The 21,843-nt window shown below is 40.7% G+C and overlaps 1 protein-coding gene across 2 annotated transcripts in view; it reads left to right on the forward strand.

Moving 5' to 3' along the window:
• adcy8 (adenylate cyclase 8 (brain)) overlaps positions 1 to 21,350 on the forward strand; it is a 75,245-nt gene extending 53,895 nt beyond the window's left edge. For both annotated transcript variants that reach the window (XM_067475014.1, XM_067475015.1), the window contains 10 exons: positions 1,555 to 1,655; positions 2,201 to 2,402; positions 3,552 to 3,641; positions 4,382 to 4,554; positions 5,828 to 5,906; positions 11,917 to 12,075; positions 16,281 to 16,427; positions 17,045 to 17,137; positions 18,059 to 18,173; positions 19,260 to 21,350. In XM_067475014.1, the coding sequence (XP_067331115.1) occupies positions 1,555 to 1,655; positions 2,201 to 2,402; positions 3,552 to 3,641; positions 4,382 to 4,554; positions 5,828 to 5,906; positions 11,917 to 12,075; positions 16,281 to 16,427; positions 17,045 to 17,137; positions 18,059 to 18,173; positions 19,260 to 19,759 (1,659 nt within the window). In that variant the 3' untranslated portion in view covers positions 19,760 to 21,350. The remainder of the gene's footprint in view (positions 1 to 1,554; positions 1,656 to 2,200; positions 2,403 to 3,551; positions 3,642 to 4,381; positions 4,555 to 5,827; positions 5,907 to 11,916; positions 12,076 to 16,280; positions 16,428 to 17,044; positions 17,138 to 18,058; positions 18,174 to 19,259) is intronic.
• Positions 21,351 to 21,843: the final 493 nt, after the last annotated feature.

Consider the following 21,843-nt stretch of genomic DNA (forward strand, 5'->3'; position numbering starts at 1 on the left):
GCATTCACTTAAGAAAAAGCTTTGGGGAGACTTTTCTCAAAACGATTTCTTCTGTTTCTCATTGTCATGACTTAAATTTTATAATAGTGAGAGCTTCGCCATTAAATAAGCAATAGTTGGTAGTTACTAAGTAGTTGTAGTACTACTTTATTTCTAAGGTATTTGCACCACCGTTTTGTTGGACATTTGGTTACATCAGTCAGAAAATAAGATGTAAACCTAAGACAAAGGATCAACACGATTAACAATCATGAGTTAGATGGTCCACCTTAATACCATAAATCATTTCTTTAGTTAGTCTGTATAACCTTTATTTACTAATTGCTGTGAAAATATCAGTATATGGCAGAATTTCGGTAAAATGTATGGTGGCAAAAGGCAAGAAAACAATATTTAAGCTATTTAAGGGGAAATATAAGTGTGTGAGCTTGTGATTTTGTTAGATACTAATTCCACTAAAACCACCAATAGCAAAGCTTCATTGACTACAAGATGTTTAAATCCTTGACAGGAGATATCGAGGTCTTAATTAGAAGAAAAGTTCTCCAAATGTTCCTTTACTTTGGTGAATGCTGTGCACCTCTGTAGCAATTCATCCTACTCCTCCCTGTTTTTTTGTTCTTTAACCTTTGAGTTGACCTTCATATTGGCCACTTTCCTCCTCCACCTTTGTGTTTCACTTTTGAATCCCACCCATCTTCGAAACTCTTCCAAGACACCTTTTTTTTTTTTTTTGGTTGACCTCTGACCCTTTTCAGTAAATGTGCAGTGATTTGCTGTATCCCTTCTTCATTTTTTTTTTGCCAAAGTTGTGACAAAACGTGAAACATCCTCTTGCTAATTTCCCAGCGCCCTTTGAGAAAGAGACAGAGTGAGGATGGGGCAGCGGGGGTCACAGGGGTGGGAAAGAGTCCAACTGTGAGTCCAGACTGGTGACTTATACATGTTAAGTGTTACATCAGTTCAGGGCTTTCTCCGGGACGTGTGCACATCTACTCAAGCACCAGACATTTTCCGTCTTTTATGGCATAAAACCGCCATAAGCTGTTCTGTTCTGCAGTAGTGCAGGAATTAAGAAAATTAAGAAAAAAATGACCCTGTAAGAGGAAAATGTTTAAAACTCAACTATCATTACTCTGCTCAATATGAACCAAGAAAATACTTTAGGTTAAAGCATTTCTAAAAGAATAGTTCAGTATTTGGGAAAATACACTCTTTAAAATCTTTATTATTCTAAATAATGTTCACTTCCCCCCACATGCACGAACACTTACACACACTCAGTTTGTGTCTCTTACTCAGCTAACAGCTAACAGCTAGCATTGTGCTTGTCGGTTTTGCACCTTCCCCAGGACCCCACAGCTAACCCACTGGCTCCTGTCTCTCTCTAACGCTTGTGGTGCAACATGCATGCATCTGTGGCAGTGCACTGGTGTGTTTGAGGTGCATTTCGATGTGTCGAGTCTTTTCAGTTTGTCTGAAAACAGGTTTTCTCCATCTTACCCTGGCCCCTTTCTCCTTCCTTGTCTTTGTCTCGTCCTTTTCACCGTGCAGTATTCCCAAATGAGGGACGAGGTCTTCAAGTCCAACCTGGTGTGCGCCTTCATCGTGCTTATCTTTATAACGACCATCCAAAGCCTGCTTCCTTCCGCCAGGTAAAAGAGGACAGACTGTCAACAAGGTGGACAAGACCCATGTAATCGCAGCCTTCACCTGCTGCATGTGGGATTTTCCTGTTTCCTGCTTTTTTCTTAAAACTGGAAAATGGTTCTTGGTACACAATACAAAGACATGTATGAAATATTTGGCAGATTACATACTAGAAGGAACTAACCATTTTTTTCTGAAGCAACTTAAAACTGGTCAAATTTAAATTTAAATCAATTCAAATCATGTAAACAAAGCAGATATATAAGTATAGGTATATCTATTAGAAAATATAAATGATATTTAGGCAAATGTGGGACAAATTGTCACACTGCTGTTTGATTTGATCTAAAATATTGTGTTGAATCCAAAAGTAAAAGCAAGGTTGGATTTTTATTTTTATTTTATTTCCGACAATTGTTTTCTTTGTCTCTGTTTTTAAACTCATGGCTATTAAAGTGTTTTCCGTGATGCTTCAATGTTCTACCTCATCACCTCGTCTCAAAGCTCATTATGTGGGGTCACCATTTTGCTCTTTATTGTGTTTCTGCAGGATAGTAACGATGGTGATCCAGTTCTCTGTCCTCATCGTGCTCCATTCCTGCCTGATCCTAGTTACGACGGCGGAGGACTACAAATGTCTCCCTCTTGTCCTGCGAAAAGCCTGTTGCTGGATCAACGAGACCTACGCCGCGAGAAACGTCATCATCTTTGTCTCAATTCTTATAAACTTCCTGGCAGCCATGATCAATATAGTGAGTTCGGCTTTAAACTCCAGGTTTCTTATTTGAATCTGTGATTAACGTGTGTGTGTGTGTGTGTGTGTGTGTGTGTGTGTATACACATATATATATATATATTATACTTTATTATGTATAATACACATAATATGTAAATTAAACATGTGTAAAGAGATTTTTCATCATCATCAAAGATTTTTCTTTACCTGAGAGCAACTAAACTTCTGAGAGAAACTGGTTAACAAGGCTATTTATTTATTTATTTTTTAACTAAAGCATATGGAACAAGCTGATAATTAGCTTGTGTTGCTTTGTGCCCAGTTTACGCCACCACCCTGAGACCAAGTTTAAAAATATCTTTGATATGTACATATAGGGTTGGTTCTAATGTTTTGGCCCCTCATTCATTATCAATACGGTGGCTAAAACTTTAGAACCACCTGTTCTTCTTCTTCCCCTCCAGCACGACTCCACCATCCACTACGACCACAATAATAAACATATTAGAATTATCATATTTCTGACATTTTCAACCCAAAAACCTAAACTAAAAATTCCTGTCACAGCCACTGTGTTAGACTGCTTTAAATTGCACAGGTGGTCATAATGTTATGCCTGATCGCTTTATGGTTAAATATAGTTAGACAGAGAGAGAGAGAGAGAGATTTTTGCTGATTTAAGTGCTGGAGTTAGTAGAAGAGAAGCCATTAAATTGCTTGAATAATAAGAGCAACAAATATCCAAGGCAGTGTAAGAATACTATGAATATAAATAAACCCATTTTTCTGTCTTTTATGTCTGTTTACGCCTTTATTTATTTACAGGACAGAATTAAATTTAAAGCAGAAATTCATGGATCGCTTGCAGCTTCCACAGGGCTTCTCTCAGAAACCGGATACCAACATCAATAAAAGATCAGTTGTTTATTCACATGATAATGTTTTGGATTCTTTCTGTGAGAGGTCAGAAATGAGCAGAGAGTAAAACCTCATCCTGTTTACTCACATATGAACAAATGTTGTGAGCATCTTGTAGGATTTAAGGCTTGAATAAAAAAAAGCCGTATAAAAGAGGATTTGTGTTTTGTTTTTTGTTTTTTTACACTGATCCTGCATCAGTTTAATACTATAAAACTACAGTAATCCCCCTTTTGGTCTCTCACAGCTGTGGTGCGACTTCGATAAGTCCAGCACCTTCAGGAACCAGACGTTCAATGAATCGGCCTCCATCCCAGACATCTGCTTCTACCCAGAGGTACTAAGTAAATGAGGTGTCGGAATTTTGCAGTCAGGTCCATCTGTCGTGATTTTTCACTTCTGTAATAGCGGAAAAGATGATGAATCGAATATCTTCGACATCTGCTCACAGCGCAGAGGGACGTCGCGCCGTAGGCGACGGCGATTGATGCTGAGCCATCAGAATGTTGGGGTGAAAGTATCGAGCATGTTCACACAATATGCAGCTGATTCATGGGCTTAATAAGGGAGTCCAAACATATTTACTCCTGAGGGGCAAAAAAGCATGAGAGCAGAGTGTGGAAATGTTTACAAGAGTTAGAGGAGTGAAAATTTAAATGAGACCTGCCAATTTGGAAAAAAAAAAAAATGCTTTTGCAACCCAATAGGCATTTGGAGCAGTACCTTCAACGCTTGTTGGCTTAACTGGTTGGTGGTGATTTGCTTGGTTCTGTCTACAGTACATGTAGTTTGCACTAAGGACAAAATGCAGGAACGGCTGTTGTGATTAGATCCCAGGTCATAAACCAATCTAATACATAAGGCTACATATTGTAAATCACCCATGAGGGGAAAATGAATGTGTGGTATGGTTTAGTCTTAAATCAAAGGGGGTGGTCTCTTTGTATAATCCGATGTGTTGGTGCTACATTCAAAATAAATAATTCTCACATTTAAGTTGATGTGTTTTGAGAATAAAGTCAGTAAATGTTAAAACTAAAAAAATGTGACGCAATGTTTTTGTTTTGTTTTTCCCAGTATTTTGTTTTTACTGGGGTCCTGGCGATGGTGACGTGTGCGGTGTTCCTGAGACTGAACTCCGTTCTGAAGTTGGCGGTGCTGCTGGTGATGATCGCCATCTACTCGCTACTGACTGAGGCCTTCTACACCTCGCTGTTTGTTCGCTACGACGCCGTCCACCACAACACAGAGTGAGTGTTTTCAAGCTACACACTGAGATTAGTGTGTTTCGTTTGGGTCTTACATGTGTGTGGTCGTGTGGTGTGTGCATTTATAAATGTATTATATTAAAGTCTAAATAAATGTGCCAAGTTTAGATCTTGTCGTATTTGCTGCATACATTTTACTATTAATGTAAATAAAACGGGGAAGCGCTTTAATTTTTAAAGTTCATGCAAAAAAAGAAACATTTATTAGCAAAAGCCGCTACGTTATTGTCTTTTATTTCATTATCTGTTTCCCTGCTTCTCCCTTTTCAAATACACACCAGGGAGCCAAGTTGACCTTTTTTACTGAACATTAATGTTGCACATGGGAGAAAACTCATCTTGCAGCCACGAGGTTATAATGCAGTGACATTTCCAGTGACTGATGTGCGAAGGCCATGTCCTGAACATTTAACCATGAAAGAAGAAAAAGAGAAAGAGCACTACTCTGCCTTGAAGTCACGTTCTCTGTACAGGTTGAGCTCAGTAAGGAACTCATTAAGGCTTTTTTCTTATTATTTTTGCTTATATTTCTGTAAAAGCACTAAAATGCCAGAAGATACGTTTTGGTCTTGCATAACATTAATCTGCAACAATTTTTTATAAAATAAGCATTTTGTAGGGAAAATGCTGAAATATAAAAATGTGCTTGTTTACTTAGTCTTTCAAAAAATTCATACATGGAAAAAACTCTGATGGACGTTGTTTCAGTCCAAAGATAAAGTAGATAAAGATATATTGTTAGTACCATTCTATGAAAAAAGAACAGTGCAATTTTTTCAGAAATAATTTAAAATGACACACGTGAGAAAAGACCATTTTTAAAGAATGAAATAACAATAAAGACTGTTTTTTTTTTTTATTGTGATTCAACAATACTACAAGAAAGGCCAAACTAAACCTGAGTGACTACTTTTCTCCCATTAAAACAGCCTAAATAAGTGATACTATTTACGGGAAACACTTTGTGTTATCAATTTGTAATATCACTATGATCCAGGTATTTATGATCTGTCTGTGCCATTTTCATTTCTTGTATTTTTTCAATATTTCATAGAATGAAATATTTAAAAGATTGTAGCTGCATCCGTTGCGGAGCATAGATGCTGTGGTCAGTTGACTGAATGTTCCTACTACAGGAACATTTTCAGACATGCGTTTTTATGGTCTCAAGCATATTAACACATATAATACTCTATATACTTTGTAGTTTCTCTGAATAAACTCAGCGTCATTTTCTCTCTTTTTGCTCTAACAGAAACTTCCTGGGAACCAAAGAGACGTCGTTACTTCTGATGGCCATGTTCCTCCTCGCTGTGTTTTACCACGGCCAGCAGGTAAAACCTCATCAGCTTCCATATCACCAGGGAAATTAGATTAGTGCTCTTCTTTTTGTAAAGCACTGGTGAATTATCGTATTGTAAATGCTTGAGGAGACGTTAGATTGCATGTAATTCTTCACCGGGACGTGTAATAGGTCCTCTTCAGTGGATTTGAGCAGTGGCTGATACTGCAGGTTTGGAGTAGTCAATGCCATTGTGGTGATCAAACATCATGTGGAAAAAAACGTCTTTTACCACATTAAGTTTGCAAGTTTGTAAGATGGAACTAACTCTGTGACTCTGTGCTGCGGAGGTTCACGAGACAAAAGCTGTGGACGAAGCTGAGCTCAACGTGACTATAAATAATGTAAAGGTGTGGATAAAAAGGACCTTTCCTTTAAATGGTACTAACGAAGAGAACAAAATGCAGTGAGCCTGAGGAATGTTGTCTCATTATTGTTGCTATGCAGCCGTCTAATTAGTGTTAGCAGCTAATGTGAAGTACAAATAACAGGAGAACGAGATAAACAGACAACTGCAGCCCTGACGCCGTTTAAACAAGAAGATCTAATTTTAGACACAATTAACATCATTCACAGAAATAAAGGGCCATTCTTCTAGCAGCTGCTGGGTTTTTCACTGGTGCGCTGTATTATTTTGGCCCCACTGTTCAAATAATGAGGGCATAGGCTAAAATGTGTCTGTAATTATACTAATATGAATTCATGATTAATATTAGAACCAAAAAAAAATGTATCTTTGTGTACCTGACCTCTTGGTCCATCCAGTTTACTCGGTTAGTAATGTTTCAGAGAACAGTCAAAGTCAATATTAACTGCTACACTGCCACTACAGTTAGCTTTACACTAACTGTGCCACCTCAGCTGATCTTTATAACCTAAACATACCGTCTGAAACCTGGGCAGGGTGGAGCAGTGTGGAGCAGAGTGGAGCAGAGTGGTCTCGTGCCAGCTCCAGCTTACGTTGTGTATTTCAGGTTTAACTGAGTCAATTATAAGCAAGACTTTAGGCAAAACTATAAGCAAGAAGCCTCGTCCTGTGCATCATTTGCATAAATGGTTAGATTGTTACAAATGTTCTGCAATGATAATAGATCGTATGTGGCCACGAGCAAACTAAAACAAAAGTACAAACTCTTTGTCTTTGTAGCAAACTTTCTTAACATATAACATTGAGCTGAAGTTTATCGCTAGAGCTAAAGAAACAACTGAACAGCGGTTTGTGCAACAAGGGCTGCCAGTGACAACGCTGCTATTAAACTGTCACAGTCACCACTATACTTTGGATTTAAACATAACAACTCATATCAACTTCAGGACTAGACACAAGGTCAGCTGTCAGACTGGATAAGTGAGGCCATGTGCTCACAGTACTTGCAACCTTCCAGCTCTGTCAGTCACTGTGATTGGTCTCCAGTGTTGACACTGGACTGCTGCCGTCCGGCCTGAAGCTTCGCACCCTCCAGATTGTTTTTGCATTCCTGCTCCTAGTGCTGGGCAGAGCTCCACTGGGTTCGTTCCACTTCTTCCATTTACCAGAAAAACGGAGGTGGAATAAAGCATCTTTCGAAAAGTCCAGAGTTCCCAAATCAAAACGGAAGAGTCCTCCCCAACAAGTCTCTGTCATCCCATGCAACAATTACCTGATTCATCTCTACACAACAACATGACAATCCTTTCAAATATTTGCTCACCCCAAATTCCGAGTCTGACAGCTAATAATCATTTAAACAATAAGGTGAGAAATAGGAAAGTGCAAGCCTGACGTTTCGGCTCGGAAGTCCGACGATGGTAGAACAAGCTGCCAAACTGCAGCTTCGCTCCCAGTACGTTACTTGTAAATGGCCTTGGATGAAAGTGTCTGCCGGATGACATCATGTAAACGTAAATGCCAACATGACACAAACGAGACGCCATTTGCCTCCATTGTATTTAGACTGGAGGCAGCAGGTCTTACAAATCAGAGATGAATGTGCAGGTTTAGATGAAACAATCCTTTCCTAAGCTACTTAAACAAATTCTTTTAATAGGTCAAAGTCCAAAAGGATTGTGAAATGACCCTTTAATATGAAACAGTTTCACAACAGTAACAGGGACAAGAGTCCTTTCAGATTATGACTGTAGTGTAATGTCTGACCTGACTGATACTTCAGATGAAAACAGAAATAAACCTCTGTTCCTCTACATCTGTGACATCATACAGGCCATTTTATAAAGATTTTTTTATCATCATCATCATCATCATCAGCCTGAAGGAAACTGGTATCAGCACCTTGCTTTCATGCTCTCTCTATGGCAACCTTTGAACGCTCAGTTTAGCGACGGTTAGAAATGAAGAGGAGACGGCCACAATTGAAGGCCCTTTGTAGTGCCGTGAAAGTAGAACGCAGCCGTATTTGAAGTCATACGGTGGCATATTGATTTTCCCCGGGTCAACCCGTGCCACTTGTTTGGCAAAGAAAAGACAATGACCGTTCACAGCGTGTGAGATCTGAAAGGTTGTTTAAGTGAGATGCATCAGGCCAAGAGGACAAGTACATGTGAAAATGAGAATCCTGACATACCCAGTCAAGATTAAATGGATAAATGAAGCACAGGGGCTTCAATAAAGAGGCCACAACCGTCAGTGTGGGTTAACTGCTATAATGGCTATTTAATAAAAACAAAACAATATTAAAATCCTAAAACTAAAAAGGAAAAGAAAAAGACCAACCACCCCCTGGCAGGGGGCTGGGAGTATCCTAAATGTGAAGTAACAACACAACAAACCACACAAACACTAAACATGCAGTATAACAGTGAGCCAACTCCCAATATACCAACCACAACCATAGGTGGAGGCAGCAACCTGCTGCAGTACCAGAAACAAAAGTTCAAACTCAACCAAATCCAAAAACAACCTGACAAATTAAAACCACAATGTACAACTATACTAAAATAAACTGCAGTCAGTGCTCTGCCTGCAAACAAGCAAAGCACTGTTACAATATGTGTGAGGAGATAAACATACATTTTAGATTTTTATATAAACTCAAACACCTTACACCAGGTGATAAGACTGCTCAACTCGTTAACTAATAAAAGTTATGTCAGAACCACTTAAAATATTATAAAACAGTACCTCAGTGCATCTAAGCACCTGCTTCTACTGTAACCTATTATTAAATTATTATTATTATTATTAAAACCACAAGCAGAGGCATCTCAGCAGTACCAGCAGAATGAGCAGCAGCCAGCTTCCCACACCTGCTTCACATTTCGGTCCGTTCCTCTCATTGGCTGCTGCTCCTCTCCTCCCCGAGTCCTAGTGTCTACCCGCCACATTGAGTTGGGTTTGCTGCCCTAGTGGCTAATTTCTAAAATACTGCAGTTCAAGTAAATCACTTCCAGTAATCGCAGGCGTCGACAAAACCACCAGAACTAAACTTTTAACATTTGTCACATTAAAACTCTAACATAAAATTTATAGGGCTCCAAATCAACCCTTTTATTGCTCTGCTGTGCTCTTGTTCCATCTGCCGCACTTTGCCACACTTCCCCTTCGGGAATTAGTCATCGTCAAATTACAATAAATAAGAATACTTCCAAACATGCTAATCAAGCAGCAGCAATTACAATCGATCATGGAATGGGTGAGCCTCACTCAAAAACTTTTAGAAGTGAATACATCTGCACTGTTTAAATTTGCAGCATAAGTCATTAAAAATATTCCCAAAACGTTACCTACTTGAGATTTAAGGCAGGTGTTGGAGGTGTTGGCTTGGTGTTTATGGCTTATTGCCACTTTGGCAGATAGCGGGAGGCTGAAGTGAGAGAAAATGGGGCTTGAGAAAATGCTTATTGCAAGTAAACTGCGGGCTTCCTGTAAAAGCCTGAAAGAGCCATCACAAATCTTACCTTTCCAAACGGGAAGCTCCAACAGTAAAGCGTGCTAAATGAAGTGAACCAAACCAAACACCACGCCGGAAACCAAAAGCAGGCATTTGGGTGATTTGTGGCTGAAAGCGCACAGCGACACAACACGTGTGAAGGTGGTGTAAAAACAGAAGTTAGTGCTTCTTTCAGCCAAGACATTCAAGTGATTTCCTTGTGTTGTAAAGGGTGTAAAGCAGAGCCCTGTTGCAGCAGAGTGATGGAGACTCTTTTATTCTTCAGCCTCCTTTATCACAAGGAGCTCGCCCTCATTTCGCGCTTGCAAAATGTGAGTGTTACATGTGACGTCCTCGCATTAACCCACAACACAACATTTGCACAAATTTCCATTTAGATTTTCTGCAAACTGAAATCCTCGACTTATTGCTGCATGTGAGTCTCGGAAGCTCCGATCCAAATACAAAAAGATACACACACACACACACACACACACACACACACACACACACGGCCGGTGATTTGCTTTGGTTTTGGGAGCAAACCTTAGAAAAGAGAAGCCAGAACCTGATCCATCTCATTTGTGCACTAGACCTCCACTGTGAAAAACATATCAATGAGCCACACAGTTACACTGGATGACATGTTTATTCATTCTGAGACACACAGGCTCTCTACTTTATCTAGAAGCAGCTCCACTGACTAATAGCAGCCATAACAGCCGAAGACTTTTTACATAACAATCTAATGGCAGCACAGCACAGAAGCCAGATGAGGTTGTTCTTCATGAGCTCTGCTTCCCGTCAAAACAGTAATTACATTATCAAGCACCGTGAACTGTACACAAGGCTTTTATTTTGAAATGATTAGGAACTTTTCTTCAAGATCATTTCCACAAGTTTGATCAAGGCTGCCAGTTTAGAAAAACAAGTGATGCCAGTAAATATTAAATGTTATGCTTTTTACTCCACGTATGCTTTTTGTATATAATAAACCATTGACACATATGTAGCAGAAGCTTTAATGGTTTCACAAGCCTTTAGTATTTTCTGCTGAGCTGAAACTCCTGCTCTGAACGCCACGACTGTGAAGTAGTTAATGTAGGTCGATAGCTGTAAGACTCATTATTTCACCTGCCACCTTCTCATTATCTCACTGCCCAACCAGCCCCTGCAGACTCTGCATTCTTAATTAGAAAAAAACGAAAATGAGATTTAAGTTGTTGGACTGCCTCCACATGAATAAGGGACTAATTGATAGCACCTATTGTCAGAGAGAGATTTGCTTAAGTCCTCACAGGCTCATCTGCCTGCACCCAAAAATTAATTTGTAATATCAGTGAGTTTTGAACTTTTGTTTAGCTCTAATGTATTTAAATTGCTTTTTTATTACTGTGCGTTCACGAAAGTAATTTGTGTTGCAGATTGTACTTTCCATAATTGATGCAACCTATAACAGAGTTTTTAATTTGGCAATTTATTCCAGAGCCACAGCTCAGCTCTTCCATCATCCAAATGGTCCAAACAACAGTTTGATCAGATCTTTCTTTACATTTTTTCTTTACCAACAACAAAGTCTCAAGGCTGTCTGGAAGGTCTGAAGAAAATGTGTGAAGAAGAATTAATTTTCAGGTCCAACAAGTTGAACAAATGGAAATATAATTCGGAAGTGTCTTATTTCTGTGTTTCTGTGAAGAGCATGTTCGTTTTCGCATGCACATAAATAAAAACCAGGAGGATGCTGGGAAGGTGGAGGGAACTAAGTGCAGAGCTCAGCACTGTTGTGAGCAGACTGAATAATGGACTGCCTATTGTGAGAGACAGGCTGTGGACATGATTGATGGATCACGCGGCCGTGAAATGGCTCACGGTCCTAAATGAGTCGCTGCAGGCCGCATTAGCACAAGTTGGTCTGCCGAGAAAAATATGAAAGGTCGTGAAGAAACAACCTTATTTCGAGTCACAAAAGTTCCTGCGTCTCTAAATAATGGAGACAATAAACAATAGCACCTTGGTGGAAAGTGACGTCTGGAAGCCGATTTGCCGAAAAGTAACCTTGTTATGTGGAGGAGCAGATACAGCAATGAAACTTTTTATTCTGACTTTTGGTCTTTCTCTTGTCATTTCTACATTCAGTTGGAGTACACGGCCCGACTGGACTTCCTGTGGCGGGTCCAGGCCAAAGAGGAGATCAATGAAATGAAGGAGCTGCGGGAACATAACGAGAACATGTTGAGGAACATCCTGCCCAGCCACGTGGCGCGACACTTCCTGGAAAAGGACCGGGACAACGAGGTCAGTCCCAGAAGTAGTTGCGTTTGTGTGACGATTACTTTACCGCGGTGGGTGATCTGTGGGTCAGAGTGTATTTTAAAGCCCTCGGAAATCAACTAAGGAAGGTAAAAAAAACAACAAATGTGAACCTAGTGAAAAGGCCAGTTTGCTTGCTTCCGTTTTATTCATGATTGCTAACAGTTTTCGGGAGTTTTCACACCTCGCTTGTTTGGTCCCCACCGTCAAACTTTGCAATTTGGTCCAAATCAAAATAGAAGTCTCCCCCTTAAACGATGGTTAACCAACTAAAGTGCCGTGTTTTGTCATTTTACATACAAGGTGTACAATGAAATTGCATCAGCTGATCAGATGGAGGGTTAGTCTGGACCCACTGCGACTATGGGCCAACCTGACCTGGCTCCTAACACACATGTTTTTAGTGGAAACCAGAGGAAACCAACGCAAACGCGGCAGAACATGCGAACTCCACACTGAAAGACTCTGTTGTTCACCTTTTTTCAATTATTACTTTTTCAAAATGGTGAATTACACTAGAACCTGACTTCAGGGGAACCAGTGATTCAGGAAACCTTTCACCAAAAAAACAGACCAATGTAAACCCAGTACTGACTGTGAAGCTCAATATTTCAGTCCTCAGCTCAGAGTTCTTATACCGCGGCACTTCCTCTCACTCTTCACCTCATTTTTTACTGCAGCCTCGCTCCAAAATTAGTCCCCTGCGTTCATTACAATTCACTCCCCGTGCCTCGGTGTTCCAGGCCTGGAAGAAAAGAAAAGGCTCCGTAATTGCTTTTCAAACAACTGTTCAGAACGAGAGAGAAAAAAAATTGGTGGGGCGGTTCATTCAGCCGGAAATCTTTGTAGAGCCGAGGACCTTTTTTTGGGGTTTGTATGCATGTGATTTGATTTTAATAACATGTTGTCAGTCAGCGGTGGAGAAAACATTGATTTGTCTCTCCGTCGCAGCAGTGACTCAGCAGCCCAAACTCAGAGAGAGTCCAACTTTACAAAGTTTAGCTTCTTGTTTGCCTCATCTCTGCTGCCCTTTTTTCCTTTTTGCTTTTAATTTCCCTTTGAATACAGCTGTTCCCCACAAATGAGCGCACACGTAACACACAAGTGTCATGGGAATTCTTTTGCTCGAATATGTTTTGTTTGTTTGTTTTGATGAGTGTGAGCATATTTCAAAGGTCCAGTGCTGATGTTGGGTTATAGGCCCTGTCTTACTGTCCACTTCCATCCCGACGGGGTTGATGTCCGTGCAGTCAAGTTGTTCCACACCGTTCCGGGAAAAAAACAATGTTACTGCAGAGTCCAGTGCCAGTGAGCTTTAGATGTCTCCTGCTGCTGACGGCAGCCGCTCATACATGGATGTTGCTTCTTCTGGCACTTTCTGGGGACATTTGATTTTTTTTCCCACTTGTGCAAGCTTATCGCTCTGGAGCTGAGCCGTTGTCACACTGAAACATTTCCACTTTGCAGTTGACTGGGGCTCGTCTAGCAGAGCTGAGATGTGATGAACTGAATTTTTGGAGTTGGTGTTGTGTGAGAACGTAGCCCAGTGTTTTCAGGTGTTACTTTATGTACTGGATCGCTGCACATCTCACCACCAAGAGGCCAGAAACAAAAGGGTGAGCAGCTTTGTGTGGTGCATCAACAGATGTTACAAACCTGCTGTTAATGCTTTTAAAAAATGTAACCACCACTTTCTCCTAATGTCACCCATTCTATGCACAGAACCTGTTGCCTTCGAGTGTTATCTGGACATTTGCTACATCATACATGACTGATTTTCAGTCTAATGATGGTGTTGGTGTAATACTGTACGTGAAGTTACAGAGTCCTTCAGTACAACATGTACTACTGCTACAGACATGTCTCAGTGGAGTTTCCACTACTGCGTGTACTCAGGCTTATGTACATAGTAGATTTTGCCAAGATGATTCAGGGGTTAATATATTCAGTATCAACATATCTGAAAACGTATTTAATTTAGCATGTCTTAATATTGTTGTATATAGGTGTTTATATATATATATATATATATATATATATATATATATATATATATATATATATATATATATATATATATATATATATATATATATATATGCTGGACAAAATGATTATTGACCTTCTGACACCACTAAAGGGAAAGTCAGTGGGTCTTCTGTGGACCATGAAACCATGAGTATCTCTTTGTCACATTAGAGTTTGAGCCATTTCTGACACTGAAAGAATCATTGATTTTATTGAGATTTAAAAGATGAATAGATGAATTACACCTTTAAAGTTTGAAAATGCCATAGTCAAAGGTTGGCCAATTACTCCAATGTCCCTTGATAATGAGGATGATGGCTTCACCAGGGTTGATATTAGTTAATGCGCAAGCTATGTAAATTGTTTTAGGCTTTTTGTTGAATGAAATCAAAATTTTTTTATTTACCAACTCAATAATGACTGATTGCGTTGGTCGTCACAGAGGACAGGAGTCAAACCCCCGTGTTGTCCTCGCCTGGCCTCCTTCCCTATCGACTCCCCCAATCTTCCGTTGCCTCCCAAACAAAAGGCGAGCAGCTGATGAATTATGAATGTCAGGAGAGCAGAGCTGATATCATTCTGCTCCAATGCCTGTTCCTAATTAAAAAGGACATGATTAAAAATGCATCCATTAGGATGGGCTGGGTCCTAATCACTCATTACATTATTAATCAGCCTGTTTATTGTTACGTGATTTAGATGCTGGAGCACAGGGTTATTTATAGAACACAAAACCCCTGAGGAGGTGTCGGTGATCTTTGGAATCAATCAGATGACTTTTATTTCTACCAGGTTTAATTGAAGCTAATATTTAGACGAGTTAAGTAAAAAGGTGACTGAAAATTATGACATTTTACTAAACCTAACCATGTTTCATTTCTGTCTAAACCCAACTAAACTGCTTTACTGATTTACTTCATCGAGCCAACTGTAGCAGGATCATTTAAAAATCTCGTGGAACCTTTAGCTTGCCTAGAGTTGCACCTTGTATCTTTTAAGTGAGGCTGTTCCTGAAGCTGGTGGTGGATTAACCCCCCCGCCCCCACACACACACACACACACCCTCACCCTCAGATCTTAGAAGACATGCAGTGAAGAATCAAGACATTAAATTAGTTCAGCTTTTACCAACTTTCAGTCTGAAGCGTTGACATTTGATTGAGCTCGTTAAGCATGTGCAGCATAATGTCAGTGAGGATGTCACAATAAAGTCAGGGGCCTATTTTCATGAGTGACTAACAGTGGTAAAGATGGAAAAAGGCGAAAAAGAGAGAGAGAGAAACCTGACTTCTCCTGAAATATTAACTCAAAATGTTGAACTGTGGAGCTGGAGATTATGGTTCCCAGCCTATTATTAAAATATTCCCATAACGACATGATGGATTTTTGCACGTGGCCTTAGTATGTGAGGACATGCCGTTTCATGAGACCTGCTGTGCTTCTCTGTCATGTGTCAACATTGCCCCCAGGCGGAGGAAACGCTGTACTGCAACTGCAGGTTCACTTGCTGCAGCAGACAAGTCGAGAAGACAAGACTCAGACACTGTTTGCTGCAGACTCACAGATTTATTTCAAAACCTCACACACAGACAAACAAGTGAGTCTAGAAATGCAACACAATACACAACTTGTGTTGCAGATTTCCACTAGACTCAAAGTGAGATCATCAAGCAGCTTGTTACAATGCAATTATCGTCCACTCAGAATGGTGGGGGTCTTGAATCCCTAAGTCATAGGATATATAGCCTTCTACAGCCCAACTACAATGTCTGTTTCCTTAATGAGGGCACTTTTCCTGCTACTTCACTGGTGTAGAGTGGTTTTTCTTTTTGTTCAGCGTGAAGTTTTAAGCACATATCTTGCAATGGACACTATGGACCTGGATCAGAATGGGCTGATAGTATAGTATCATGGATGAATGACTGAATGGGACACAAGCCCAGTGGTTCCACGGGTTGGGGGTCCATATGTCCAGAACCTGTGTACAAAGTGACTCATCGCGTTTGTGGTTCGAGCTCAGTCATAAGGAACTAAATCATCATGACCACAGACACAAAACAGATCAGAAAGAAGAAGAATTCCCATCTTCCTCTGCCTGTGCCGAGGGTCGTAACGAAATAGTTTGTGATGAATTCTTCCTCCTGTGATGTGTGTTGTCACAGGAGCTGTACTCTCAGTCCTACGACGCAGTGGGTGTGATGTTTGCCTCCATCCCGGGCTTCGCCGACTTCTACTCCCAGACTGAGATGAATAACCAGGGTGTCGAGTGCCTGAGGCTCCTCAACGAAATCATTGCCGACTTTGACGAGGTGAGACTGCAGACTTTGAAGTGCACCCACATCTACTTCAGCCCAACTTTGAAACAGGCGGGGGAACCATGACCGACGTCAACATCTAGTTTTTGATTAAAACGTGCCATTTTCAGAAGCCTTATTCGCACAGCTCACACTTTATAACTGATTAACGCTAAAGCAGAAACAACAGGAGAGTTCAGCTCTGCAGGTTTTCACGTTTATTTCACTGGATTATTACAGACAGATACAATAGAACAACACGGGTTCGATACACTGTTTGGTCAGAATTCATTAGGTTAGAAAGCACAAAATACTTTTCTCTTTGTATTAGACAAATCCTTCGCAAGCTACAAAGGATTTTTAAGCTTTGTCTGTGTTTGTCAGTTCAGGATTTCTACCGGATTCATTCCTCCTGTTATAGAAAAGAGGTGCAATGGACGTAGTAAATCAATTTATTGAGCCGCAAAACCAGAATTTCAGGGTTGTCGGGACTCGCTCCTGACACCTGAGGTGTTTGGTTTGTTCACCCACACACACAGCGGATACAGCGGCAGCGGGTGGCACTTTTAGAAACGACGAAATCAGAGTTGAACAGTGGCAATCAAATTGTCCCCCCTGTGTCACCGCCACAGTTGCTGGGTGAGGACCGCTTCCAGGACATCGAGAAGATCAAGACGATTGGCAGCACCTACATGGCTGTCTCCGGGCTGTCCCCGGAGAAGCAGGTGAGTCCCTCTGGTGTCATCAGGACTCGTATCAGTCGTATCACACCTCTTCAATGCTGTTTTAACCTGGTGGGTGCAGGTGGGTCTGTGTTGTTTTTAATATGGGACAAATCCCCAGATTAGACCAAAACAGCAAATCTTTGGTTCTCAAAAAAGCAACCATTGTTATTTACATGTAAATAAATAATTCTTGACTTAAAAAATTATGCTTCTCTTGTCGATTAGGCCCAAGAGCCGGAGAAGTTTTGGGGGAGGATGGGCTACTGTTCATTTCTGTTTGAAGGAGCTCAGTTAAAAGACTGAAACTAACCAGAGAAATGTGCACAACAATGCAAAAACGACACTAGATGATGATAATGACCTGAAACTGTCCCAGACAGATGGACACCAAACGTCCAAAAATAAATGTGAAAAAAACAAACAAGGAATGTGGGGAGGGGTCTTTCCCCTGTCTGCACCCATCATCCCTGAAGTTTCCCTGAAGTAATTCTGAAATGAATTGGCATCATCCACCACTGGACGGACTGGTTTTACATACAGTGTATTTATTGCATTTGGAACTTAAACCTGTTAAGACTTTGCAAAAAAAAAAATAAAAAAATATAGTGAAAGGTTTCCACTGACAGGGGCTTTATAGTTTGAAGAAAACAGTGTTCGTGGAGATTGGAACACAATGTTTAGATTTTACTCTGATATAAATTTACAGATTACAGTTTGAGGAACAATTTCATTCGAGGACAATAAAAGAAAGGAAGATTCATTACCAACGTTTTAGTGATGCTACAAACTTTAATGTGGCCTAATTTGACCCTAAACTTAAATGTCGCAGGCAGATTGAAGAGGACTGTGCAAACTTTAATTGTCCGTCCTGACATTCACCTCACTCAGACGCCCTCTTGTGCTCTCTTCCGCCTCTCACAGCAGTGTGAAGACAAATGGGGTCATCTGTGTGCACTGGCAGACTTCGCCATCGCCCTTAATGAGAGCATCCAGGAGATCAACAAACACTCCTTCAACAACTTTGAGCTGAGGATTGGTAAGAGCTCTGTGACATTTGGGCAAAACATTCAATATTTCACTTTTGTTGTTCTTTTTATTATTTCATTTCCCCTTCTCCTGGTTTGTTCACGAAAATTAGGAGACTGTTTAGTACTTTGTGCTTGAAGACAGTCATAAAGTAGACGATTTGCTGTCAATTGTCCATTTGTTTCCGCAGTAGGTTCTTTACTTCCTTACTTGCAAACATAAACCAAAATCAGCATGAATATTCTATAGGAGACATTGATTGATAGGAGACATCTGGCAGATGGCAGATAAAAGATAACAGCGAGAAGTCCTATCTGCACTGCAGCTAATAGTGCCAGTGTCCAAAAACACAGAAATTTAGCCGTTATTCACTTTGTTTTTTACACCTGGACTGTTGTGTTTGGCAGAAGGGGCGACTGATGAAAAGTAGTAACTTTCTTTTAACAATAAAAAAAACATGTTAAATTACACTTTAAAGTATAAAAATCATTTTTTTTTTGCATTTCATTAGAAGTATAAAAGTAAATCACACTTTCTAGCTGATGTAGGCTCTTAGTGGATCTTTCTGCTCATGTTGATGACATACAATATAGTTTCTGGTTATAATCAGACCAGTTTGTTGATCTAAAGTCAGAAAGGTTTGGTTCTATGCAATGCTCCGCTGAGACAGTACAGTGGCAAAATGACATTGTAAGGTTCAAATTATAATGTGAAAATAAGACTGTTCATGTTCACGTGCTCAAAAGATAATAAGTTCTAAAATCACAATGTGTACAAGCATGAAAATCAGGTGGAAAAAACAAATGTAGGTATTTATGAAAAATTCCAGAGTTTTAGTTCCAAAATGTCAATCTCAGAAGCAGAGCTGCTGTTTGGGCAAATACAACCCCAGTAGTTGAGTTAAACCTGAGTGGGTGCAGCCAACGAGCATCAAATGTTTGACCAAGTAATGTTCGGATACAGTCATGCAAAAAACCAAGCCCTGTCTAGCAATGCAGAGCTGAAAACATACCCTGTGTCCGCACGTCTGAATTGCAGAAGACATTTCCCTGAGTAAAGGATTACGAAAGATTAATCACCTGCGTGTCTCTTGCAGGCATGGCTCACGGTTCAGTGGTGGCAGGTGTGATTGGTGCCAAGAAGCCGCAGTATGACATCTGGGGAAAGACGGTGAACCTGGCCAGTCGGATGGACAGCACAGGTGTGAGTGGAAAAATCCAGGTGCCAGAGGAGACCTACCTGATCCTGAAGGAGCGCGGCTTCGCCTTCGAGTACCGTGGCGAGATCTACGTAAAGGGCATCAGCGAACAGGAGGGAAAAATTCGAACCCACTTCTTGCTGGGTCGGGTGCAGCCCAACCCGCTCATCCTGCAGCCACGAAAAATAACCGGCCAGTACTCCCTGGCGGCTGTTGTGCTGGGTCTGGTGCAGTCCCTCAACAGGCAGAAACAAAAGCAGATCCTAAACGAGAACAACAATTCGGGCATCATGAAGGGCCACCACCACTACAACAGGAGGACGTTGTTAGCGCCTGGGGTCTCCGAGGTGGGAGGCGGGCATCTCGCCGAAGTAGCTGATAAGACTGAGCTTTCCTGAAAAAATTCCAGAGTTTTAGTTCCAAAATGTCAATCTCAGAAGCAGAGCTGCTGTTTGGGCAAATACAACCCCAGTAGTTGAGTTAAACCTGAGTGGGTGCAGCCAACGAGCATCAAATGTTTGACCAAGTAATGTTCGGATACAGTCATGCAAAAAACCAAGCCCTGTCTAGCAATGCAGAGCTGAAAACATACCCTGTGTCCGCACGTCTGAATTGCAGAAGACATTTCCCTGTTGTAGCAGCAAGATTACTTTGTTCATCTGTAATCCGATCATCATGTTCTGTGCTAGAACCAGATCCATTCCAGACATAAATGGTGCCGATTGTGGATGAGCTTACAGATTTGACTGACTGTGATTTGTCGGATTTGAGTATATTATACTTGTAAGTAAACCACTTACTACAATCCTAAATGGACCTCCAAAGACACAAACAAGTCTTAGGAGGTTCACAGTGTTGCTGGAAAATTGCTGTGACATTTGTGAATCACACAGAGCTCCTACTTGCTCAGGCACAGGTTGCTAATATGGCTTGTGTTTAATGAGTGAAATCAATCAGAAGGGAAACGGGAAATGTGCATCTAAATGAGTAAATTAAGGTTGCCAGCCTTAAGGTTACCCTGGGAGGTTACTCTACACGTGGGTCCCCATATGGTTTGTCTTACGTACGTGTGCAAAAATGCACATGTATGCAGACGATGTGATGTAAATTTCTGCTAATGGTTTCACACTATGCCACTGACTTCCAGGTGTTGGAAACATAGCGGAAAACACAGCAATGTACCAGTGAAGGCAAGAACAGAGGAAGAAGATGAAAAGAGATTATTGAAATAAAAGGAACAAAAAGACATTTGGCAAATGTTTTGTGCGATGAAATGCACTGAACTTTGTTAGACCTCAAACACAATGAATGTAAACAGGAGCTTTGTTTACAAAAAAAACACCAAGGGCACATTGAGAAGCATGTTACAAACATCTTTCACATGCTGGATTTAGTGACTGGTTACTATCTGAACATAAGCCAGTCTCTCCATACGAAGAAGAACTATGGTAAAAGCTTAGTCCTGCCTTTAAACGAGTCTGGTGATGTTTCAACCGCATGAATGTCAAGTACGTTTGAATTAAGTTACAGATTTTCACTAAAGGTCCTTCTGTTTTTCGGATTTGCTAGTTGAGCTCAAAAGTATTTGAAAAGTGTTTTTCCAGCTTCTCCCACTGAGGTTTAACTCCAATGAGGTTATCTCTGCCTCCTCACGCAGCTCTGCTTTGGATGAATATTTGCAGAACGGAAACTCCACTTTGTTCCTGAAGGAATAATAGATTACTGGTGGTGATGGTGGGGAGGGGGCGGGAGAAGGGGAGGGACTGGATGGGACCGCTGTGTTCCGTTTTCATCCACCCTCATCTGTTCGATGTTAGTTCGACTGATCCCCCAGACTGTCTGACATTCCTCCTGTCATTTCCCCTTTTTATGTCGCCTGGCCACTGACCCACTACTGCCCCAAACCCAGAAACCCCGTCCCAATCAGACCCTTGCCTGGTGTCAATGTTTCTTTTTTGTATTTCTTTTATATATGAAAACACAATAAAAGGGGTCTAATTTTTTATATAAATGTGTCTGGTTGCCTTTATTATTTGACATCTCCACAGTTTTTGGAAGGGTGTCTCTGAAGGGATAACTTAAAGATTTAGGAACAATAAAGTATATACATCACTTGTGATTTCTTCTTTGCATTATTATCCGCTTTGACTAAATATTCATGTGGAGTCACAGGTTACGGAAAATAGTTCCCAACAAATGAACTATTTTCAGCTGTTAGTTTCCTTAAAACTGTAAAAAAAAAAACCTTCAGCTGTCACTTGTGGTTTGTCATAAGAAAACAAAGAGCCTGCTGCTGAGAGACGCACACTGCACTAGTACATTGTCACCAGCTTGATGTATACTGATTAAAACAGTGTACTTTTATTGAGTAAGAACAGTGAATTACTTGGGGGCAGTGGGTGGTATTGTACAGTAAGCAGAGGCCGAACCGATGCACATTTTAGTATAGAAGTGGGTTTTATTGCGATTCGGAAAAGAGCTG

Source organism: Channa argus, chromosome 14 (genome assembly GCF_033026475.1).
Source record: "Channa argus isolate prfri chromosome 14, Channa argus male v1.0, whole genome shotgun sequence".
Lineage (NCBI taxonomy): Eukaryota > Metazoa > Chordata > Actinopteri > Anabantiformes > Channidae > Channa > Channa argus.